The sequence below is a fragment of the Acipenser ruthenus genome, chromosome 8 (genome assembly GCF_902713425.1).
Source record: "Acipenser ruthenus chromosome 8, fAciRut3.2 maternal haplotype, whole genome shotgun sequence".
NCBI classification, from domain to species: domain Eukaryota; kingdom Metazoa; phylum Chordata; class Actinopteri; order Acipenseriformes; family Acipenseridae; genus Acipenser; species Acipenser ruthenus.
The window spans coordinates 57,260,694-57,284,953 of NC_081196.1; the positions used below are offsets into that span (position 1 = coordinate 57,260,694).

At 34.6% G+C, this 24,260-nt stretch overlaps 1 protein-coding gene across 1 annotated transcript in view; it reads right to left on the reverse strand.

Moving 5' to 3' along the window:
* Nucleotides 1-219: 219 nt before the first annotated feature.
* Nucleotides 220-24,260, reverse strand: part of LOC117406550 (progesterone-induced-blocking factor 1-like) — a 49,994-nt gene continuing 25,953 nt past the window's right edge. Inside the window, exons 11-18 of the mRNA XM_059029670.1 lie at nt 20,490-20,668; nt 14,258-14,419; nt 13,187-13,277; nt 11,626-11,707; nt 9,074-9,204; nt 6,426-6,510; nt 2,097-2,264; nt 220-1,566 (exon numbers count right to left, since the gene is read on the reverse strand). Of these exons, the coding sequence (XP_058885653.1) occupies nt 1,513-1,566; nt 2,097-2,264; nt 6,426-6,510; nt 9,074-9,204; nt 11,626-11,707; nt 13,187-13,277; nt 14,258-14,419; nt 20,490-20,668 (952 nt within the window). The 3' untranslated portion in view covers nt 220-1,512. The remainder of the gene's footprint in view (nt 1,567-2,096; nt 2,265-6,425; nt 6,511-9,073; nt 9,205-11,625; nt 11,708-13,186; nt 13,278-14,257; nt 14,420-20,489; nt 20,669-24,260) is intronic.

Consider the following 24,260-nt stretch of genomic DNA (forward strand, 5'->3'; position numbering starts at 1 on the left):
TGTGTGGTTTTCCCTGTAGTCGTGGTTATCATTCACTACACATAGCAGTAGGAGCAGCAGCAGCAACACATGCTCTAATCTGCAACAACATTAAATAATGCTTAAACAATGAATTTTACAGTGCTTCGAATCTGCTGTTGGCATATTTAAAAAAAACAAAAATCAAGCTAAATCTACTAGAAACACATGTTAAAATTAATAAGCAGTTGAAATTACTGATTGGTCCCAGCTATTAGTACTTGGCTTGTAAGTGGTATACTGTAAATGAGTTATTCTGATCTATCAAAAAAATTAAATATAGCTGGTACCAACACTTAACTTTATACGTTACATTAATGCTACCACATTATAGCACTGGCATATTACTTTATTTGAAAAGTCCTTGCTAAAATCTTATTTATAAAGCTATAATGTCCACCAACTGTGTTCATTTTTACAGCAAAATATAATTTATTGGAATTTGTTTACTACAGTCCATAGTTTAAACATCTGTGCACACTGACATCATCAGAAACCCTACCTAATGACAACCCATTCTATTTACATCCAGCATTGTACCTGCAGGCAAACCCTGTCCCTCCCAGAAGCCTTCTTTCCACTGTCATGCTAAACTGCAGGTATGTGTTCGATTGCTACACCTGTGGCAACAGGTTACTACGAGTACACTTTTATTGTATCCCAGTGATATAAGTTAATATTTTCAACATGGATTTATAAAGCAACAACCTTTAGGTAAAAGCTGCAAAACCAGATGGGGTACTACACCTTTACATATGTGAGTGACAAAAAGTAGGAACAACTCCATGTTTTGAGACCCCTTCAAAAAACAACAACTGTCTTCTGTGCTGTTCACATACACTTCTAATATTTCGATCATTTGGAAATACAATAAAGTCAGACAGGGTAATTGTGCACACAGTACTGCGTACCATAGTTTCACAAGGCAATACCACATTTTCAATAATATTAAATCAGTTGTTATCTGAGAAAATGCATTTACGTTCAATCATTACATATAAATGGTGTCAAAACACCATAAAAATAAATAAATAAAAACAAATCTGAATAAAAATCTGCTATAATTTTCAGGCATTAACAGATCATTCATGAATATTATGTACACATTAGTCAAACATGTTTTTACACAATGACACCTCACCCCCCCCACCATTACTAAAATGCACTTTACATAAATACAGGTTTTAAAATAACGGCTCCAGGAAAGAAATATTAACATTACATAGGGGAAACCATGTAGATCGCATGCAAAACTGTTTATTTAGTTTTCTGTAAAATATGGTACATTCAGAGACACCTCTCATTCCCTACATTTTTTTACAACCACTTTCCATAAAAATGTATATATTCACACATTTAAAAAAATAAATAAATAAATAAATAAATAAAAAATACTATAACATTCTTGTCATGTAAAAAATAATCTTACCAGGCAGATTGATTTTATTTATTCATGATGCTTTTTTGTTTTACATTTAAAAAACTAGATATAAATTATTTTTTCTGCTTCAGTTTTTTATACCACTCAGGAGGCGCATCTCTGTTTATCTGAAAAACAAAGCAAAGAAATGCTGTTTAGGGCAAGATTTATGGTTACATAAAAAAAGAACAACAAAATACAGAAAAAAAGATGCCGTCAACTTGGCATTCGTGTCTCCTGCTTTCAAATGTGTATTCTTGTAGAACATTATGGCTTTTTTAAAAATTCACATCATGGTTTAGGAGGTTTCTAAATTCAGCACATCTTATCTTGTGTACAGATGCCATCCCATGTGAGAACATGAAAACAGCAGCTCTTTTTTATCTTTAATAGTTCTGAGTAAAATGTTGTCTTTGTAATTTATAGTAAGTTAATATTTTTATAATAAGAAACATCATTTTGCATAGTTGGAGCACTCCAACATTGCTTAGCTATCTCTTTTACAATAAGCGACACCCTACACATGCATTAGAAAACTTCTTACACGGTTCAGAAACACGCCTGCGTGTTACACATTTACAGGGTTCTCTTTATGCTGCTCTATTCAGATTACTGGGGAATGCTCTCATGCCCATTCCCCACAGAGAGTCCCACTTACAAACAAAGTTGGTTTGGGTTGGATATTTTCCTCTCCATCCATGCTGACAAATGCTTTTGGCATACGTACTGCAATCGCACTTGCTGCTTCGTTACGAGGATGAGGTAATCCATCGCCATAGCGTTGGGTGTGCATGTTAATCAGAACCTGTTTCATTACAGATAATTCCTGGTAAATGAAAATTAGAAAATGTTACAAAAATCTGTGAACAATATAAACTTGAAATAAAAATTCTACAATAGCTAAATATGGACTCCGCTGTTTTGAAACATACAGAAAACAACACGGTTTATTTAAACAATATCAACATATTTAATCTGTTTATGTAGATTCTGTTGTGGTTTTTGTCATGACATTGGGTGTGAGATCTACACTTTTAGGAAAATTATAAGTTTAGTTAGTGCTTACAGCTTAAAATGAGGACGCAGTTTATAATTATAAAAATAAAATACAGTATTTTATATACAGTATAAATATATTTGATTGAAACCATCTGCAGTACAAGAGTACAGTTAATTGAAGTTTGGCAGCATATGCGTAGTAATGAATTTAAAGTAAATTTACTCTAAGCAGTTTTCATTGAATATGAAGTTAGCATCTCAAATGCTTTATAAGATAACAGTAGTTGAAATAGTGGCAACAAAATGGCAATATTTTTCCTGGTAAATTTCCTTCACAAATAAAATTACTTGAATACCTTGAGAGACATGGTAAACTGTATCATTGCAAGCATCCAGCATCATTGCTAAAGATTCTTGGTCATTTAATATTACTATTTAGCACAGTTCAGCCATATGTGTTGGCATGTAAAACAGCTCAACTGCAGCACAGCTGTTTAAGAGGACTGCAAGCTTTATGCCAACATGTTGCTTAAAGTTGTGAAGTCGACAAATATGTTGCCAAGGGGATGCATAGAGAGAATTCTTCGTTGAAAATAGGTCAGACACGCAGATAACAAACTGCATGTCCCATTAAGGAAGTATTCATTTGATGTTTTGACAGTACAAATACCTGTACAAATCTTTCCGTCACTTCTACTAGAAGGTCGACACAACAACTAAATAAATGGTCGACTACATTCTTCAATAAATACAAAAAAAACCCATACAATCAAACAAACAAAATAACACGTGGGCCAAACCATAACAGAGGAAAATGTGGTAACATAGTAACAGAGGAATATACTGGTCATACACGTACTGTAGGTTTTATTCAAGGTTAACTACTGACCAGTGATCGTACAGGGCAGACCTTTACTGTACCTCCAAAAGGTACTTGAAGAACTGGACATTAAGTAATAATGAACATGAACATGCGCATGTACAGTAAATCTTCGCTTTAAGGTAACTTCAGTAAAAAGACCACCTCACAATTATGGCCACTTTTTTACAGTCCCAATTTGCTCCTATTTGCAGCAAAGTAAAGTCACCATTAATATTGAGGCTGCCCAGGTATTGACTGTTTCATTTGTTGGCATGACTTGTTAGGATATACCCCATTGAGGAAAGTTTTCCTTGAAGTAAAAAAGCTTATCAAATGATTAAGTAACTTCTATAATATTATTTACCATTTCACTTACAAAAAGGGCAGTGAAAGTCATAAGGCACTATCATTACTAGCTAGTTTGTAGTCCCTTATATCTATAAATAAAATTTGTGTGAAAATGCCAAAACTGCATTTTTCATGGGTTTGCATTTTACTCCTCTGCTGACATTACATGGTGGTAAAAAAGAAAAAAAGATAAAATTATGAGATCTTGAATAGTTTTTTTTTTTTCTTTCTATCAAGCCAGCAAAAATTAGCTAAAAATAGCAAAATAATACTTTAAATGTTCTATACTGGTGAAGTTAACCCTGTAAACCATGTCCTTAACTTCAGGCTTTTTGTCATCATAAATATCAACTGTACTTCTACCAGAAAGTAAAACAGCAGGTTGTCCCATATCCTGATGTGTTCTGGTAAAACAAGCACCTGTCAACTACTTCATACCCACTTCAGGTTAAAACAGGGGTTTTCAACCGGGGGTACACGTACACCTGGTGGACGTCTAAGGGTCAGAGGGGTTATGCAGGACGACTCAAATAAAAATGAAAGAAAGAGAAAATATATATATTTTTTAAACGGTACTATATAGTCTCAAAACCACTGTGTATACTTATTTAATCTTTGTTTAGCAGCTCAAAAGTGAACCGCAGATCTATCACGTCCACATTTTCCACCTGTACAGTGTACTGTATTGAGTGGACTTCCACTCCGATATATAGGTGAAGCAGGTGTCTGGCGATGTGTGGAGAGCGCTCTGTGTCGCTCATGAAGCACAGTGTTTCTGCATAATTTTTTTTTTATATATATATAAATGCTCCGGTAAACATAAATAATAAACCACAATACTCACTTTGACGGTTTTTGTTTTATTTATTACCGTGGCTGCATTTTAGTAACAGCAATAGCGGCTGGTTGAATATGTTTTCGGTGTTTGAAACTGATACATTTCTTACTTGCAAAAGAAAAACAAGGAAGAAAACACAAGAGTACAGAAAGTGTAAAGTGACAGAAAGTTATACAGAGTCCCTTTGGATAAGTTTTATGCTGGCTTTAATAAAAAAAAAAAAAAAAAAAGTGTTATTGTTAGTAATTATTTTTATCTTGAGGTTAATGTTTTTGATAGGCTACTATAAGCATTTTAAACGACACACAACTATGCTGAGGTGGGAAGTAAATAGTATAGTCATAAACATTTACATTTGTATTATTTATAATGACTTTGCCCAATAGAAAGTGAATACAAGTGTTTCTAAAGATTCCTAAATACTGTATTTTAATTCTGTGCACCCAAAGACATGTAATTAAGTTTTAAGAATGAAGCCTACTGTTCGGTTTTCTGTCTCAGCAGTTTGTCAGTCCCAGACTGTTGTGAAAAATGATATATTAAATAAAACGGGAAAAAAAGAAATGTGTTAACCAGATTATTCTGCCTTTTATTGCAACTGTGGTACAATTCAGTGAGCGAAAATTATAAAGGGTACTTTAGCGGAAACCTCCTGACAGAAGGGGTAGTTTCAAAAAAAGGTTGAAAACCCCTGGGTTAAAAAGAAATGTATAACAAACTTTTGTTTCCTTAGGGCAGCAGTGTGGAGTACTGGTTGGGGCTCTGGACTCTTGACCGGAGGGTTGTGGGTTCAATCCCCAGTGGGGGACACTGCTGCTGTACCCTTGAGCAAGGTACTTTACCTAGATTGCTCCAGTAAAAACCCAACTGTATAAATGGGTAATTGTATGTAAAAATACTGTGATATCTGTATAATGTGAAATCTTGTAACAATTGTAGTCACCCTGGATAAGGGCGTCTGCTAAGAAATAAATAATAATAATAAAAAAATAAATAAAAAAAAACATTCTATGACAACACTAATTCAATATTTGTTTTGTTTGTTAACATTATTCAGTGTGTTTTAGTATTGTCAGAAACAAAACAAGATCTGAAAAACAAACTTTGTGATTTTATTGTACAAGCAGGTGTTGCATTAGTTTATTAGCTGTCATGGATTTGAAATTCTTTTCAATAATTTGTCAAATTTGTCAATTTTGGAAGACAGTTTCATTGGGTGCACAACTGTACTAAAGGAGACACCACCTGGTCATTAAATGTGTAAAAACTGCTTCAGGCTTGGAGGTTGTTTTGTAATCTATTAACTTGAACACTGTAAATTCAGTGCTGTGAATGTGTATTTGTTGGTACAGTTGAGTTTTAATATCCTAACAGTAAATGAAGACACATGGTTGTTTTATAAAGGTTCTCTATTTCCAACTGATAAATGCCAAAGTTTCTAGTCAGGTTCAATATGCAGCACATTTGGTTTTATTTTTACTGTACAGTAAACATGTTTGTTGTGCGATGCATTGACATTACGAATACTTCTAAATCCTGCATGTGAGATCAGATAATGGGTTATGATCTTGAGTTGATCAATGCATTTTCTTCTGGTTGAGACCCAGGCTTTGCCTGTTATACCAGTGGTTTTACATGTTATATTATAAACACACTGTTGATAATAGATTCTTTGATTAACACTGTTCTGCCTTGTAATTTTTTTCTTTGTATGACAAACTTTCTTGTGATTGAGGGTTTAGAGTTATGGATAGGTTTTCTAAACAAAATCGTATCTGTCAACAGCACCAGTCAAAACCACATTTCCTAAGCAGGGACTACAAAGAACACATTTCATGTGAATGTGTGTGACAGCTGCCAATTACTAAAAGATCACTTTCTCAAGGGAATTCAAAAGACAGGCACGCCACTGAACTAGTTAGCCAGGACAAAACCATTACCTCACGGTGGTTCAGAACTCGCTCTAAATCTGCTGCCATGTTATTCTTGACTCTCTGCAAATCAGTTCTCTCTTTCTTTAAGGTGCTGAAAAACAAAACAAAAAAAATCATAAATAAATTAGGGCTGACAATTAAATCGCTGTTAACTTCTGCGATTGACATGTTAATTTCTTTAGAGAGTAATGTTTTTAACACATGTTAATCACACTCCTCTGTTTTGACCCTCTTAGTATACCGGAATTCATTCCTTGCACCACCATTTTCAAATACATGGAACGCCATGAGTGCAGTCGGCGTTTGCATAGAAAATTAGTCCTATAACTGCATTATGGAGCAAAGTACTAAAAGTATAATACTATAATAGTATTTACAATTAAGGAGAATAACCATTACTCAATGAATGCTTTGTTTTATTTAGACAATTTTAAGATATGAATAAAAGATAATGCTTTTTTAGTTTTAAACAGCAATGAAAATCAGTACAAGATACAATTTTAAAAGGTAGCTGATAAGAAAATACAGTATAATTTGAAATGCATTAAGGTGAGTAAAACTGACTCCATTGTGATTTAGCAGTTGGTTCAAACAATTTAACAGCAATTGCTGGAGTTTTTCTGTATAATTCTATGAAAATAAATATAAAACTATAAAGAAGAGGCAACAATATTATTCCAGAACTAGGACAATGTTTTTTTTTAAATGCTGGGTTGTTTTTTGGATAATAATAATAATAATAATAATAATAATAATAATAATAATAATAAACCGATGACAATACAATACACATTTCTCTTACATAGCGCTCTTCATGCAAGCATTCCAGGGCGCTTTACAAAAGAAATATGAAAAAGCCTGTGTCTAATATATAATCCAGCTACAAATAAACAGACCCAAACAACTATGTTTTCAAACAGGATTTAAAAGTTTCAATTGTGCTAGCATTCCTGATATGAATCGGGAGCAAGTTCCAAAGACGAGGGGCATTCAAACACATTTTAGGAACTGTCAGAAGATTATCATTTGCCGATCTCAGAGAATGACCAGGGACATATGGGGTCCAAGACCATGTAAGGCCTTATAGGTAATAAGAACTTATATAATAATAATAATAATAATAATAATAATAATAATAATAACAACAACAATACAAACTTGAATGAGATGGATGCAGTAATTGTATCAATTACATATGCGATTAAAACCAAGATTAATCGCAATTCATTTCTTTATCGCTTGACAGAAAATAAATGGATCCTCTTGATGCTATTATATGCAGTATGTTATCTGAATTTGGTATGTTAAAGGGAAAGCTCAGTAGTCATGTTTCATTTAAGACATCCTGCAGTGACTTAGACTTAACTAGCCCAGCTTTATGGGTACTGAACAAACTGTACCATATTACACAGGTTTGTGTTTTTATTGTTCATGAAAGTTAAAAATACATACATAAATAAACTCAGTGTGGTTAGCCATTTCATGAATACATAGTATGAAACTGTATTCTTATGTTCATCCAGTCATTCTGAACTTCCCTGCACAAGGCTCCTTACTCTTCCTTGGCAATTATCCCAACCCATTACCTGTGCACTATACCTTGCGGGCAACTCAATAAACAAGTTACAACAGAAACCTCAAAAGTAACTGCTTTGCGTGCCTAGATTCAAAGAGTGAAATTTTCTCTCAGGGGTTCATACTCCTACTCATGGTGCTGGTTTTATTGGCAAACAATGAAAGTTATGATTTGTCACCTTTTGGATGAATGAAAAAGGAAATGGAACATAAGGGTGTGTTGGTGGCCCAGCAGCTAGTGCGCTTTGGCAATAAGGACAAAAGTTGGATACCAGCCTGGGATAACACAACAGTACGGACTACACAAAAATCTAGATACTTGATTTATGAAAGATGATTATTTGCCCTTTCACAATAAAACAAGTTCAATTTATTAAACAGATTTAGAGACTTGGTACGCAAATAATAATTCCTGTACCACATTGGTGATATTTAGATACACCACTGCCGAGATCAAATGAATAGACCTCTTCATCAAACAAGATTTATTTTAGTGTACTACACATTTTGTGGTATGCAGCTATGTGATTTTGAGGTTCAGTCATGTTCATTATGGAGTCCATTTCAATGATCTAAAATCAGTGGTACTTAATTCTGGTCCTTGAGATCTATTTATTTATTCCAACCAGGTCCTAAATGAGTTAATTGCCTCTTAGCAGCTTCAATTGGAGTGGATCTGATCTCGATGGCCAGAGTTGAGTACCACTGATCTAAATAGCAGTGGACTTTAATTCTGCTGCCTATTAACCCCACTGATGAACCAAGACAAGGGTATGGGAACCATAGACCCCACAAAAGGGAAATATTTCTGCAAAGGAGAAGGGTTGACAGAAGAATAATGAAATCCTGGCATTTTAGAAAATTAAGCCCCTATAAAATCAGGAAAAATGAGAAATGAATTTGAAACTTCACCACATTTGTACATTTTGAATCAAGTTTATTGGCTGATATTTTAGTCATAATGAGTTTATGTTGTTATATTCATCTTTATAAAAACAGCTAAGGAAAAGTTTAGTTTCGGAAAAAACAACTCACAAATGTTAAATGACCAATAAAACTTAAATGCTGTTGGTATTTACCTGACATCATTCTCCAGCTGTGAAACACACTCTTTCAGAGCCTGGATCTGGGAGTCCTTTTGATGAACTGTTTCTATTAGATAGCTGTATGGTTGCTGTGCTTGGTTCAAGAGGTGATTAGCTCTCTCCAGCTGGAAGAAAGGAATGGAAAAGCTATCTAAAGAAAAACCAAAACATATGCCATAGCTTATTTAAACCCTATAACACATAATGTTTAACTATGCATGGCCTTCTGGTCTATGTATTGTCCCACAATAACTGCAAAATTATACTTGCTGTACATATGTGCTACTAAAGCTGGCCAACACTGACAGAGCATAGAAATCATGCTTCTGGGGTAAAGACTAGACTGGGATAAGAAGGCCCATCAAGATGTGCTGAATGCACATTAGTCGTGTGTATAGGGTAGCTAACTCAAGCAGATTTGGTAACAAAGCTCTTTGTTTTTATTATTTAAGAACACTCTTATTTTTGGGCTATTTGAACTTGGATGTCAGTTTAACTAAAAAATACATTTACAATTATAAATACAATTACAATTATAAGCCACAATTAATACAAAAATAAATGGAAAGGTAATGAATAATCTGTATTATTATAATTAATCTGAGAAGTTTTTAACAAAGTCAAACATTTGTTATCTGTCCTTCAAAAATGAAACTGTCTAAAATATGTGACTATTTTTACAGATACGTGGTAAGCCCAAAATTTAGTTTTTTGGACACTTCTCCATCTCTTATCCACCAGTCTAATCATAGGCCTTTTTAAATACTAATAGTGACAGCTGCTTGAAATGGCGGTACTTTGAAACAGCTGCAGTTCAGCAACAGTCCCTGCCTGTCAATTACTGCTCTTGCCTTTGTCTAAAAGGTTCTGTGTTTCCGTATCCCACTAGATGTTTTTTTTCACCTGTACTGTCTGCACCGTTCCTTAGCTTGGTAAAAAAAATCCTCACTTCTCCCCTTGTATTGAACTAAACAATATACACAATGAACTGCACGACTGTGCAAGTCTTAGGGAATGCATTACAGTTATGTTTTCTCTGGGTCAAAGATACTTATTTGGTTTCCTAGATACTGTAATCTAAAGGCAAACAGATATGAACATGAATATGCACCATGGCAATATAAAAACATTTTCTGCCAATATAAGAACTAATGAGGTTGTGCTGCAATATTTACATTGCAGAAAACTCTGGCTTAGCAGTTGTTTTCATTACTCTTATTTGGTATCATCAGTGAGTGCTAACACATGCAGTCTAATCCACTCAAATTTGGTGTATTTGTTGCATTGCTTTACTAATCGTCTTCTTAAAGAGTGGGATGTGTTTCACGCCTTCAAGGGAGGTCATTACCAACACAATCCAACTTGTTTATCCAGTAGTATTTAATGGGGTGAACCAATACAAACTTCAAAACCAACTAAAATGAAACCTTGCTTAACAGCCCTGTCTGAATTAAGACATTTTATTTTCTTTACAGATTATGGCCACCTTTTCAAGTCCCAAACTAAATCAAGCCTTAATAAATATTCTCATTAATGCACCAAAGTAAAATGATAAATGTAAATATAAAAGAATTGACTGCAATAAAACAAACCGGCAGGCCATTTTCACATTTCATTTAGAGCACATACAGTAAAGAGGATGTTACAACTTCCTAAAAAGGCCAAACAGTTCTCAAATATATGCAAGTAAATCACCAAAATATAGTACAGTAAACCATGAAAACATAGGTCTCCACAGTCTTCATTGATAGAAGAGGAGAACTGTATACTTCATATTTACATCCGTTTTGAAGACAGTACCCAAAGCTTTTAGTCTCCATCACAGGTCCACGGACAGAATTATAATCAACCAATCACCCATTAAAGATATGGGGCAGCTATATGGTAGTTGTAAGTCTGAGGTCTAAGAGTTCTCATTAATGTATGCCTTCTGAGATATTAGGTATTGAAAAGTACAATATTGTTTTGTCACACGACTGCTGGGTCATTCCATCTCAAGTGGACCAAGTGGAGGTTGCTTGACCACGTTACATCAATTAACTTTTGTTGGAAAGTCCTTCAAATGCATCGAGAAAGTAGGTCAAAGGTCATCGATATTGCCATTTTTACTACCTTCAGAAACGTTCTGACCACACAGGGCATGCAGATAAGACCTAAACTGGAACACATATAGAGATATAAGAGCAGCATTGGAGTTTACAGCAAGCACTAGAAGAACCCTACGAACTGCACTGTAAAGTTCTTTATGGGGTCTTTAACAGAAAGTGTGCTAAACAAACAGGTGCTTAACAAAATAAACACCTCCAACCAGCTTAACCAGCTGATTCTGAAAAGTTATTCTGAGTATCTAGCATTAGTGCATGTCCAGTCTTCAGAATACACTAGGCTTTCTTTCTTTTATCTCCTCTTCATAAATTTGGGTTGGAGCCGAATTAGGAACAAAAAGAAAATGCAGTTGAGGTAAATGTTAGTTTGAATGTTTTGTGAGAGTATTGAAACCTGTTTTAGTGTGCTTGCAGTAATGTGATTATTATTAAATCGCTTACCTCTTGAGATATGTGTTTAGTCTGGGCACTCTGTCGTTCCAAGTCTCTCCTCAGTAAGGTGTTCTGCTTCTCTAAATACAATCTAATAAATAAGATATTTGATCTAGCACAACAATATAAAATTGGACTTGGAAAAAAACTCACTTTGCATTTAGTTAATTGATAAATATAATCTATTATTAACATGTCTATTTTTGAAAGCATTCCTACTTTACAGCATTGTTTCACACCTGCCTAAAACTTTTGCACAGTACTATATATATATATATATATATATATATATATATATATATATATATATATATATATATATAGTGGCTTGCAAAAGTATTCAGACCCCTTACCAATTCTCTCATATTACTGAATTACAAATTTTTATGTTGGGAAATATTTTTAAGAAAAATAAAAAACTGAAATATCTGACGTGCCACATGCAACCAGAGGCCTCTATCTCTAACCTACTTACAAATACCTAGTTTACATTAAAAAGTACCAAAATCTTAGCTTGCTCAACCGGAATTCTACCTGTGCCATGCTTGTAACAGATTGAAGTATATGTAAATGTAGTAGAAACAGCTTAAATGTCAGTATGCAACCACAATTGTGATAATGTTGGGTGTTGTTTTGCTGTGGTAAACTCTATCATTTGTTTCTGAGGCTATTTGTTTAGATTAAGTGAAAACAAACAAATAAACCAAACAAACAAAAAGCTTGCAATGTCAATACTTATTAGATTCAAGTGTAGAATAACCACCTGCATCCCATGTGAGAAATAATAAAACTAATAATCTACTGTATATGATATAAAGAGGCCAACTCAAATTAAACCTGCAAAAGATATCCAACATTAAAAACGGACTTAGCCATTGATATATCTGGACATTATGTGAAAAAGGAATGCAGTCGTATTATGCAGGTTTTGTACCCCTGACTATGTATATTTATTTTACATATTGAAGTAGATTTGTTTTTTTTGTTTTTTTAAACCATGTTGTTTGTTTTGCTTTCCTGAGGTACACTGGTGCTTGCAGGTCACATTCAAAACCATCTGTTGCTGCAGTTGTAATAAGCATGAGTGTGCCTGTTTAGTTCACTGTGTGAGTGAGCAGTAAAAAGGATTCAAATCAGAAAGATTGGGCGCCGACAGCCAAAAATAGGAAGAAAAAAAAACATGTAAACAAACTTGTAAGCCAACAAGGCATGTTTTTTTTAAATAAAATATGGAAAAATGTACAAAACTAGGAATCATATTACAACATTTAACCCCATTTTGGAGCACTGCAGATATTAAGATAACTTTTAAATGAGCAAGACATTCCAAAACATTACACAAAAATACAAGCAGAACATAAACATGTCTGTTTAAATACTTTGTTTATACTGCTATTTAAAGCAAAAGCACATACTTCACTGAAACTAGAATATCTTGTTTGATGGTTTCAAACCTTGACAGAGGTGTTCAGGTTTAATAAATCTTACATGGCAGTGGTCCAAAACAAATGTCTCATCTTGTTTCAGTTGATAGAATCTGATTAAAACAAAAACCTAAAAAAGGATCCACCTCTGTTTAAGGCGCCGTTTAGCTGTTGTTGGAACGTTAGCTCCATATCCATATGAAAAGAGAACTCTCTCTGCTTCATCCTCATTCTCCACTGCAAGAAGAAGCAATTTAGAATTACTGGACAGTGTAAAAAGTTAGAAAACAAAACGCTGAACCAAAGGACTAGGGTCCAATAAAATATTTACTATTGAAGTTGTTTCACCATTTAATACAACTATCAAATTATTATTATTGTCCCCCCCACCATGTGTACTGAATCCTATTAGTATTGTGGCAGGGCTGGAGTTAGAATTCCCTTTCCTGGTGAGGCGGGGGGGAATGTGGCCAGGTGCAAATTGATTTACTGATTATAAAATTAGCCCTGGCCACAAGCTGGTTTACAAGCCTGGAGGTAAATGTCTTTGTGAGCTGGGTTGACTGGGAATCATCACGACTGTGTGTGTTAACCAGGGCCACCAAAACAAGGAAGGGAAAACATATTATCTTGATAACTGTGTGTATACCAGGATCACTAGTAATTGGAATGAGTAGGGAAATATAACAATTGTGTAAAGATGGCACTAACATTAAAAAATGTACGTGAAAGTATAAAAATACCCTTCATGAGCACAAAGGCACCAGCAGATGTGTGTGTTTGTAGTGAATGTGCATAATATGCAGCTATTTTACCACATTAAGCCAACGCCAGTCTTATTCACAAATATCTGTAGTAATATCTGTAGTAACACAATATTTCAGGGCTTGTAACCAGGAGGTCCCCGGTTCAAATCCCACCTCAGCCACTGACTCATTGTGTGACTCTGAACAAGTCACTTAACCTCATTGTGCTCCGTCTTTCGGGTGAGATGTAATTATAAGTGACTCTGCAGCTGATGCATTGTTCACACACCCTAGTCTCTGTAAGTCGCCTTGGATAAAGGCAACTGCTAAATAAACAAATAATAATATCATGAAAATTAAGTTAGCTCAATACTGATCAAACTACCTCACCAAGCACAGGTGTAAACTGTGGGAAATCATTAACAACCTGCCTAGCTGGAAAAAGAAAAAACACAAATTTTTATGACCTACTTTCTGCAGCTTGCATGGTAACATCATCAAGCTCCTGTTCTAATTTTTCGTAGGTTTCCAGTCGAGCTTGATATTCAGAATTCTGTGCCTGTAGCTCAGTAATGCGCTTCTCTGTCAAATTCTGAAGACTATAAAACTCTTTTGTCAAGACCTGTTTGGAAAAATGTTAGAATACAGCTTTGTGTTTGTCTAACAGATGAATAAGGACATCTGAGGATGACTATGCAACTTTCAATTTAATAGATACCTAACAATACATATTAAAATTATGGCAAAATCCCTATCAAGCAACTTTTCATTTACAATTGATAAATCTGACTGAATAATAAATAAGTAAACAAATAAAATATAGCAAGAAGATAGCTGTTTCAGTACCAATAAAGGACTACCCTGATCAATGTATTCAACATATGTTTAGCATTTCAGATAATTAAAAAATTACTACACCTCAAATAAAGTTAAAAGTTTGGTTTTGATTAATAGGAACAATGGGAATACATTGATTAATAGGAACATGATCTGTAATCCATTATGACAAGAAAACCAGCTTAAGAGAAATAGTGTTTAATGTTAAGTAAATATAGGGTGCATTCAAAAAACTTTTATTTTTTCTATTGTTTACCAGATGGTGTGCCATGGATTAATGATAACTAACAAGTGAATGCCTGCTGGGAATTGTCTCAAATCTTTCCAGAACGTGCCCTCAGCGAAGTTACACTTGCAGCTGGAATCGAACCCTAACTTTTGACAGCACAAGAGGACACATTCCGGAATGCGTTTGGTAGTGTTTACACTAGCAAAATCTTCCGGAATACGTTTGGAATCTTCCGAAAATGCATCTCATCGCCAACCGGTACCACATTTAAATACACACTGTAGAGGCAATAGTAGGGATGTGCTTTTGGTACATTTTTATGATCGTTTAAATGCTATGCAGGTGGTTGTGTTTAAATGTTTAAACCATATCCACATCCACACACTCTTTTTATATTACATTCTGATGTATACTGACAGCCCTGGTTAGTATTTTCCAAGCAAAGATCCCCTAAATAAATAAATAAATAAATAAATAAATAAATAAATAAATAAAGTTTTAACATGTACTTAACTACAATAAGTATAAAAAAAAAACTAAAAAAACATGTATACACCAAAGTATATATTGAAATTAGGGCTGTTACTTGATTTATTTTTTTTATCAGTTAATTTAGTTGATTAACTTAAATTAGTTGATTAACTGGTAGATTTAAAAACGGTAGATTCATCCGTGCACATTTTTAATAACGGTAACAATCTTATAGCAGCTGTCCTGCATGTAATACTAAAAATCAATAGAATCTAAAAAACCAAATATAAGCTCAATGGGAATTTGTTTTTTTAAGAGCATTTGTTTTATTATTTTTATCTTAATAAATGTCTCACTTTGTATTTGTAATGCACTATTGAGATGTACCTGTGCTGGCCCTGTGGGCACAAAGTGAATAAACTAAACCTTTTTTTCTTCCCATTATATTAAGAAAAAAAACAGATAGATAGCTATGTTACATAATCTATCAAATGCACAGATTCCAATATTATTATTATTTCTTAGCAGATGCCCTTATCCAGGGCAACTTACAATTGTTACACGATATCACATTATTTTTGCTTACAATTACATTATTTTTACATACAATTACCCATTTATACAGTTTTTTTTTTTTTTTTTTACTGGAGCAATCTAGGCAAAGTACATTGCTCAAGGGTACAGTAGCAGTGTCCCCCACCTGGGATTGAACCCACAACCCTCTGGTCAGGTGTCCAGAGCCCTAACCACTACTCCACACTGCTGCCCTGTTACACTGTTATATTAACTCGACTGTTCAGGGATCAGTGCCACAAACGGGAAATCCTTTTTAATTTTATAAATATCCCCTTCTGTTGACAAATTACATAGATAGGACATTTTTTAAAATTTATTATTATTATTATTATTATTATTATTTAAAACAAATGCTTTGTGTAAAAATGTGTACTGGTAAAATTAAAGCCTATACATAATTGATTTACACTTACGCATTCTCTGAATTAATATTGAAACAAAATAATTTAAATCGTGTCCTATGTACTATTCACAGTCACCATCTAGAGCGTTATGTTCATTATGGATGTTTGCTTTATACTGCATTCAGTAACTCCAGTCACAGTAATTCTGAATATTTTAATTTCAAATGATGAAGCATTGAATTTGTGTTTTTGTGGTACGGCAATTTTGTTTGGCATAATTATTTACATACTACGGTTTTCTTGTCCAGTTCCTCAAAATAATTCCAAACTTGGCTTTGCGTCGTTCCTTTGTTTAGAGATGCAATTTTATTAAATATATAAAACAGCAGAACAAATGTTTTTCTTACCCCGTGTGGACTGTCCCATACCATGCCCACTACAGCATGAACACACAGTGCACCAGTGAAGCGCCAGATCAACCGAGAATCAATCTTTCTGTTAACCAATTAGAAAAACTACTTGGAGGCAATTGCCAAACCCCTTCCTTTTATTAATATCTGCCCTTACTGTGACACCACAGCAGTCGGGTACGTGACGGACTGCTGTATGTTAGATAATTTACTGCAATTAATACATTAGAAAATGTGCTTTTGGTGAAGTTTGTCGAGTGACCGGTTATACTTCTAGTATATTATTCAACGTTTAACCACTTCTTTTGAGGTTATACGTTTAAACGTTTAAAATTCCCATCCCTGTGCAATAGATGCACAAATGGCGACAATAATGGTCAAGTCCTGTCCTGTTTTTTTCCCCAAAATGTAAAATAATCGGTTTTATACAGTCAAAGAACTGAATAATGTCACTATTGTATAGGTCAATCTGATGATTAACCAAGAATTTGGTTCACACAAGATACCTCAAATTGTTTGCAGTGTGGTTTTACATAAAGAGTTTTATAGGTTAAACAGTTTGCAGTTGAAAGGTTCAAGTGACTTCCCCTATATATTGCTAGCCAAATTTCCATGCTCCAAGGTCTTTCTTCTTAGTTCAAATCTTGTCTGTTCATGTTATTTTTTAAATGCCTATCTCCAATAACTCACAGCTCAAATACCACTTGATTCCCAGGGTTGCTGTTAAGCAATAGGGCCAATCAAAACATTGATACATGTTTATATCCATTAGCTATGGACTTTCATAACCTTTAAACAGCCACGTTTTGTTTCCAAGTAAATGAACATGTTTAAGCAAGGTTCTTATAACCAACAATAATAATAATAAATCTTTATTTATATAGTGCAATTTAGCTCAAAGCGCTTTACAAGCAGAATAAAACACAGAAACAAAAAACAGTACAATTATTAAAGGCAGAAGTAACAACAAAACTCAAACTAAAAGATGTTAATATTAAGAAAAAGCAATATTATAAAAATATGTTTTTAATCAAGATTTAAAAATAACAATTGAGGGTGACTCTCTAATAAAAGACGGTATAGTGGTTCAGAGTGTGGGAGCATTAAAACAGAAAGCAGCCTCTCCCATCCTTTTACGATTCACCCTCGAAATACACAGGAGGCCAGTATCAGCAGATCTAAGAATGTGTTCCGGCTGGTATGGAAGTAGCATGTCATTCAAGCAGTCTGGAGCTAATCCATTCAATGCTATAAATACTAGTAATAAAACTTTAAAATCAATCCTATAACGCACAGAAAGCCAATGCAATGATGCCAAAACAGGAGTAATGTGAGCCTTTTTTTTGTTCTCGTTAGCATTCTAGCAGTTGCATTTTGCACAAGCTGCAGGCGTGATAGAGCATGACATGTACTGTAAGTCCAGAAAATAAAGCGTTACAGTAATCTAATCTAGAAAATAAAAGCATGTACTAATTTCTCAGCATCATCCAAGGACAGAAAAGGTCTAACTAGCAATATTCCTCAAATGATAGAAAGAGACTCTAGTAGTATGTTTAATATGCGATTCAAAGCAAAGTTCAGAGTCAAAAATAACCCACAGGTTTCTCACCTCAGATTTTACATTTGAGTTTAACAAACCTAAATCAATGTTTGTCGACTCCATCTGTTGCTTAGAGCCTAAAAGTAGGACTTCTGTCTTATCCTGATTTAATTGTAAAAAATTTCGAGACATCCAGCTTAATATCTGCAAGACACTTGAATAAGACATTGATAGCTGTTATGTCACCTGGTTTAACAGATATATAAATCTGTGTATCATCTGCATAGCTGTGAAAATTCACCCCATGTTTCCGAATAATCTCCCCAAGTGGAATCATGTACAAAGAGAATAACATGGAACCAAGAATACCACATGTAATATTGGCTAATCCAGATGTAGATTCTCCTAAGGCAATAAAATATTGTCTATTCGATAAATATGATTTGAACCAATTTCGAACAGTACTAGAAAGGCCCACCCATTTCTAAGATGATGAATTAAAATCTCATGATCCACGGTATCAAAAGCAGCACTGAGGTCTAAAAGGATCAGTACAGATAAACAATTCGAGTCTGCACTCATACGTAGATCACTCACCACTTTGACTTTGGTTAAAGCGAAAACCTGATTGAAGTTTCTCAAAGTGCACAGAATGTCCAAAACACATGGCTCTGCATTTTGTGTTTCTTTTTATTATTATTATTTATTATTATTTGTTTATTTAGCAGACGCCTTTATCCAAGGCGACTTACAGAGACTAGGGTGTGTGAACTATGCATCAGCTGCAGAGTCACTTATAATTACATCTCACCCGAAAGACGGAGCACAAGGAGGTTAAGTGACTTGCTCAGGTTCACGCAATGAGTCAGTGGCTGAGGTGGGATTTGAACCTGGGACCTCCTGGTTACAAGCCCTTTTCTTTAACCACTGGACCACACAGCCTCCTATACTATACTAAATGAAATTAAATAAAATTAGCTAGAAACTAGTCAATCAATACCGATGCCCCGGTTTTTGAGCATGTGATATTATCGACTGCAAGGAATGCAGAACCAAAATGTATTTAATAAAAACAAAAAACAACGGCACAATTGAGTAACCATTTAACTTTATATTTTGGATATACTTAATCTAAATGTAACAGGGCGGAGGCTGGGTGTGAACCAGCGACCCCGCACACCGCAAACAAGCGTCTTAACCATAACGGCAGTGCATCAAACAACACTGCTCATTACATACGCAGGAATATCTGTCACTATCCCCTATCTATTGGTTTTCTGTTGTTATTTTCTTTCCCCAATAGGGTTCTCAGAAAGGGTGCATGAGTAAATTACATTATGGTAAGCATAACGGCTCCTAACTCAACAAGTTGTGGTTTCAAAGAGCTGCAGTATGGATACTTCTGTGGCAGCAGCTGAAACATTTGAGAATATGAACAAACTGCAAAGCCAAAAGGGTTTGCTTTAAAAGGGTACAAACAGGCTAAGTATACAATTACAACATGATCATGGTACACTACATTTTCAATAGGGCTCTGTGGCAAAGTGGGTAATTGTGTGCTGGTGAACGCAATGCAGCAGTGCTTAAGAAACAGACAGACAACGATAGCCAGGTGCAAGGGTGTTTAATGATTTGTAATTCCAGTGCCTGATGGAAAAACAAACAGTAAACAATAAATGATGCTAAATAATACAGCGGCGTGTTTTACTTTATTTATAACCCCCGGGTTTGTCCCAAAATAATAGTCCAGTTCTTTATACACAGGAAACACAAGAAACACAAAACACACACACAAGTCCGTTAGTGAGTGAATTAGTGCTCATGGTGCAATACAGTTCTCCATGATACAAGTGCAGTGGTGTTGTCCGGTTTGGTGCTGACCTATGGTGACAGCTCCGGATCGTGTTAGCTGTCTAATAACAATAAACAAAACAGTTTTTAGACACGATCGTACAAACAAACAAAACACTGACGTTTTCACCAGACTCCTTTTAGGTTTGTTCTAACCATTTACAAAGGAACAGATCACATCACTACGTCCCCTTTTCTACCGTCACCCATGACCCCTTGATCAATGAGCGCATCCGTTCCTCCAATCCGTGGATGCCACGCCGTTTCCCGTCCGGGTCATTGGTTTCGTGTACCGTAGCTCCACCCCCTTTCTAGATGGTCGACTTCCATCTAACCCTGGGAACAAACTGTCGTGCCATCCAGTCCAGGGTACTCTGTTCCCTTTACACAGCGCCCTCGCAGGTCGGGAGGGAGATCATTCTCTCTCTGTCACAGGCTCCCAGTCAATGGAAGGAATTGGAAGAGAGATTATTATTTATTTTATGCATTATATTAATAAACTGGCAATACAACCTACTCATCTCAAGTGTAAAAAGAAAAAAAACGTTGCACACATTATTACAGCAATTAAAGCAAGTGATTGTACATACTTTATGTGGAATTACTGTGTGGAAAATCCAACTGCTGCCAATGGGGAAAAAAAGGACCTATCAGTATTTATGGAACTGTTAAAGGGGTAATAACCAAAGCTTTAAAAACATGTTCTTACCAGTTATAAGCAAAACAACATGCTTGCAAGTCCCTTATTTCTCAGTACTGAGAATAATTTGAAATCAAGTGATGCCAATGTTTTCTGCCACAACACTGTAGATTAATTCCCTGTTCAGGAGTTATTAAGACCACACCAGACATCACATGAAAACATGTGCAGCAAAGGAAGTTTAAAGTTTCAGCTAAAATCTGTTGCATAAATGCAACAAAGAAAGTAAGAAAAAAATACCCTCCCTCCAAAAAGAAAATGACTGCATTTAAAAAAAAGATTACATGCAGTCAAAGAAAACACCCAAGGAGCTGAGCTATATCAAAGTAAATTAAGCATTTTCCACAGCAAGAGTCCAATGTAGTTGGACTTTATGTGTATATAAAACATAATTATAAAATATATTGACCTTTAAAATTTATGACCTTGCACGGTACACTCACTAAACACAACACAATACTTTAGATGTCATATCCATACAATAAACTTAAAACCTGTAGTTTATGACTAACAGAACAGCTAATTATATTTGTTCAATGCAAAAAATATACAGAAATGTATGACAAAAGCTTAAATGACGTTAGTAAAGGGCCTAGGGGCATTTATCTTTTAACAAGAGCTTCCACCTAGTTTCTGTTTCACAATCATCAATGCAGGTGACGTCAGCAAATCACGGCGACATTTTAAAACACTTTCTGACATTTGTCTCAGAGGAATCTTAGCTGTATAAAGTCATGAAGTCAGTCTGTATCTAAATACAGAGATGAGTTTTGCATTTTAATCCATCACCTGGAAGGATAACCCTACGGCTGTGTTGAGATTTATAGACAGAAGCAGACATTAAAAATAAGAAGTTTGTCCCCCGTCTCTTATTTTGTTATGTTGTAAGACAACCTATTATTAGATCCTGTGATCTGATGTGAGTGACATTTTGATTTGAAATATGCGCTTTATTTTAAGATGACAACTTAAATATCATTATTTATGTTACTTTTCTTAATTCACAAGTATAATAAGTACACTCTTTAGCTAATATGTCATGTGTTAATAGCTTACCAATTCTTAGATCGGTTTAACTGGAGTCATTATTTGGTTGTACAGTATGAACATATGGAGGATATGTGACTGACTTGCAGGTAGATCAGTTGGTGTGATATACCCTGAGAGAGAGAGAGACATATAGCGCAGGAAATTCTACTACTGTAATGTTACTCATAGATCTTCATCTATTTTGGCTATCTCTAGTATTTATGAATTAAGCTTTTTTTTTTAACCTCTGGGAATTCCCTCCACTATCAATGGCTCAAAGTAACTGTTAGAATACATTTTGAAGTCCTTCAAATAGACAATAAACATATGTTGTGTTTGAAACAAAATGAGAAATTTTAAAATCAACCAAATTTTGATCACCATGCAGCAAGGTGCATTGCAAACTCTAATACCATATTCTAGATTTGTAACAGGACCCTACAGAACATTTGTGGTTTGCAATTATCTATCTAAAACAGCATCTGTGTTGAGCTAGATTTATTTCCACTTAACATTTTATTTTTTGAAATCTTGTCATACTGAGTTTTGTTTTGAAATAAACCATGTTTAAAAACCATGGATATATTATATTTGTATGTGCATAATATGATATATATACACACCCACCCCCACACACACACACACAAAAAGTGCACGATACGAGTGGTTGCGCAAGTCAAACTGGAACACTGACAGAGACATTTAAATATACCCTCAAATATTTTAAAATCTGAATTTTGAAAGAGAATTTCTCTCCCTAAAAGAAAACTACATGTAAACCCAAATCCAAAATAGTGACTTTTTTTGCATGTAAACCAAGCCATAGTTGAATTAAAAACGCTACTTAATTTTCTTCTTCATCCAAGAATAGAGCCGAGCGAGTGATTCATCAACCCTCTTTACATCTCAGCTGCAGCACAGCATCTGTCATTTTTGGCTCACAAACCAGCTCTTATGTGAATGCGAGCAATCTTTTTCCCTTGCATAAAAACTCAGAGTATGCTTAACAACTGTAGTGAAGATCTGCTGGAATCTCAGGCATGCGTCTACAGCAATGCAACACAACTGTCCACCAACATGAGCAAATAAGGCTTGAAATGCTTAGAAGGAATACAAATCTTGTACTTTGGGAAATGCGAAAACGTGATCAATGAGACATATAATGAAGAATAGTGAACAAAATTAATATCTTCAAAAGCCTACATATAGTCTCCCTACAGAGCTACTGGGGTGCATTTTTAGAACATTTTTCCCCACTTTTTAAATATCTAACACACGTCTGTAGTGCTTCAGCAAGGCAGTGTATTTCAAGTACTATTTTTAGCAGAATTATGTACTACTGTATATATTAAATGCAGAATTTGGTCTTTCACCATTCAGCAAATGACTTCATAATTTGAACTCACAGCTGATGATCATGCATATGTATAAACATACAAAGGAATCTACACTACACTAGATTCAAACCATACTGAAAACATGCTTGCTTCAACATCACACAAATGTAGATTATACTGTATCGTGTAACTATAATTACAATAAATAAAAGTGGTATCACAAAAAAATAAATAAATAAAACACAGTGTTGCGTGTTTTACACTTTTTAAAATCAGTTTTAGGAGGACATCATTTTTTTTTTTAACTTGCAGTACTCAGGAACAACTGAACTGCCAATAATTACAGGCACTGTTTTGAAATAATCTTTCTGTCTACACTAAGACTGGTGTTTCAGGTGACAGAGACTTTAAATAGATGAGAGGGTGCTTTTCTCAAGACTGTTCAACATCTGAAAAATCTGACATTTTAAGTACAGGATAAATGGTATGCTTATTCAGTCGAGCCAGCTTAGTTCCTTTATAGAAATCATGAACAAAATTGAGAATACACACTACAATTAATAACCAACATGGGCTCTTTAAAGATCTGAGAGATAAGGTACACAGACTTCTCAAATTTCAAAGCAACATACTTCAAGTGCACTTTACAGTATTCTGTCTTTGCAGAAAGTGAACATAGGATATTTGTTTTCATTCTGTGCTACATTTTTAGATGATATGGCTTCAAACTTGACTTCAAACCAACTGCCTCTCCCTCAAAAGTAAATACATTAATACAATTACATTTCAACACTCATTAAACCAATTGTAGCTTTATTTCTAGTTACTACTGTAGTTCTGTCTACAGTTTTTTATTTATTTATTTATTTATTTATTAATTCATGTGAAAAATGGCAATACAATTGTATATATATTTTTTTAATATAATTACTGTGAACCAATTTTCCACAGAGCACAAAATGGCAAAAAAGTTTGGTCCAGGTTTTCATTTAACAATGCAGGTAACATTTCTCGCTTGTAACTGGTGATCAGAACATTCTAAGTCAACATGACGCGCCTCAGCACTGGTACCGTCAGATAAGCAGTTACCTCCAGATCGCGGAGAGACTGAGGATTCCAAAATATAAAACAGACTTTTAGATTTGTGCTG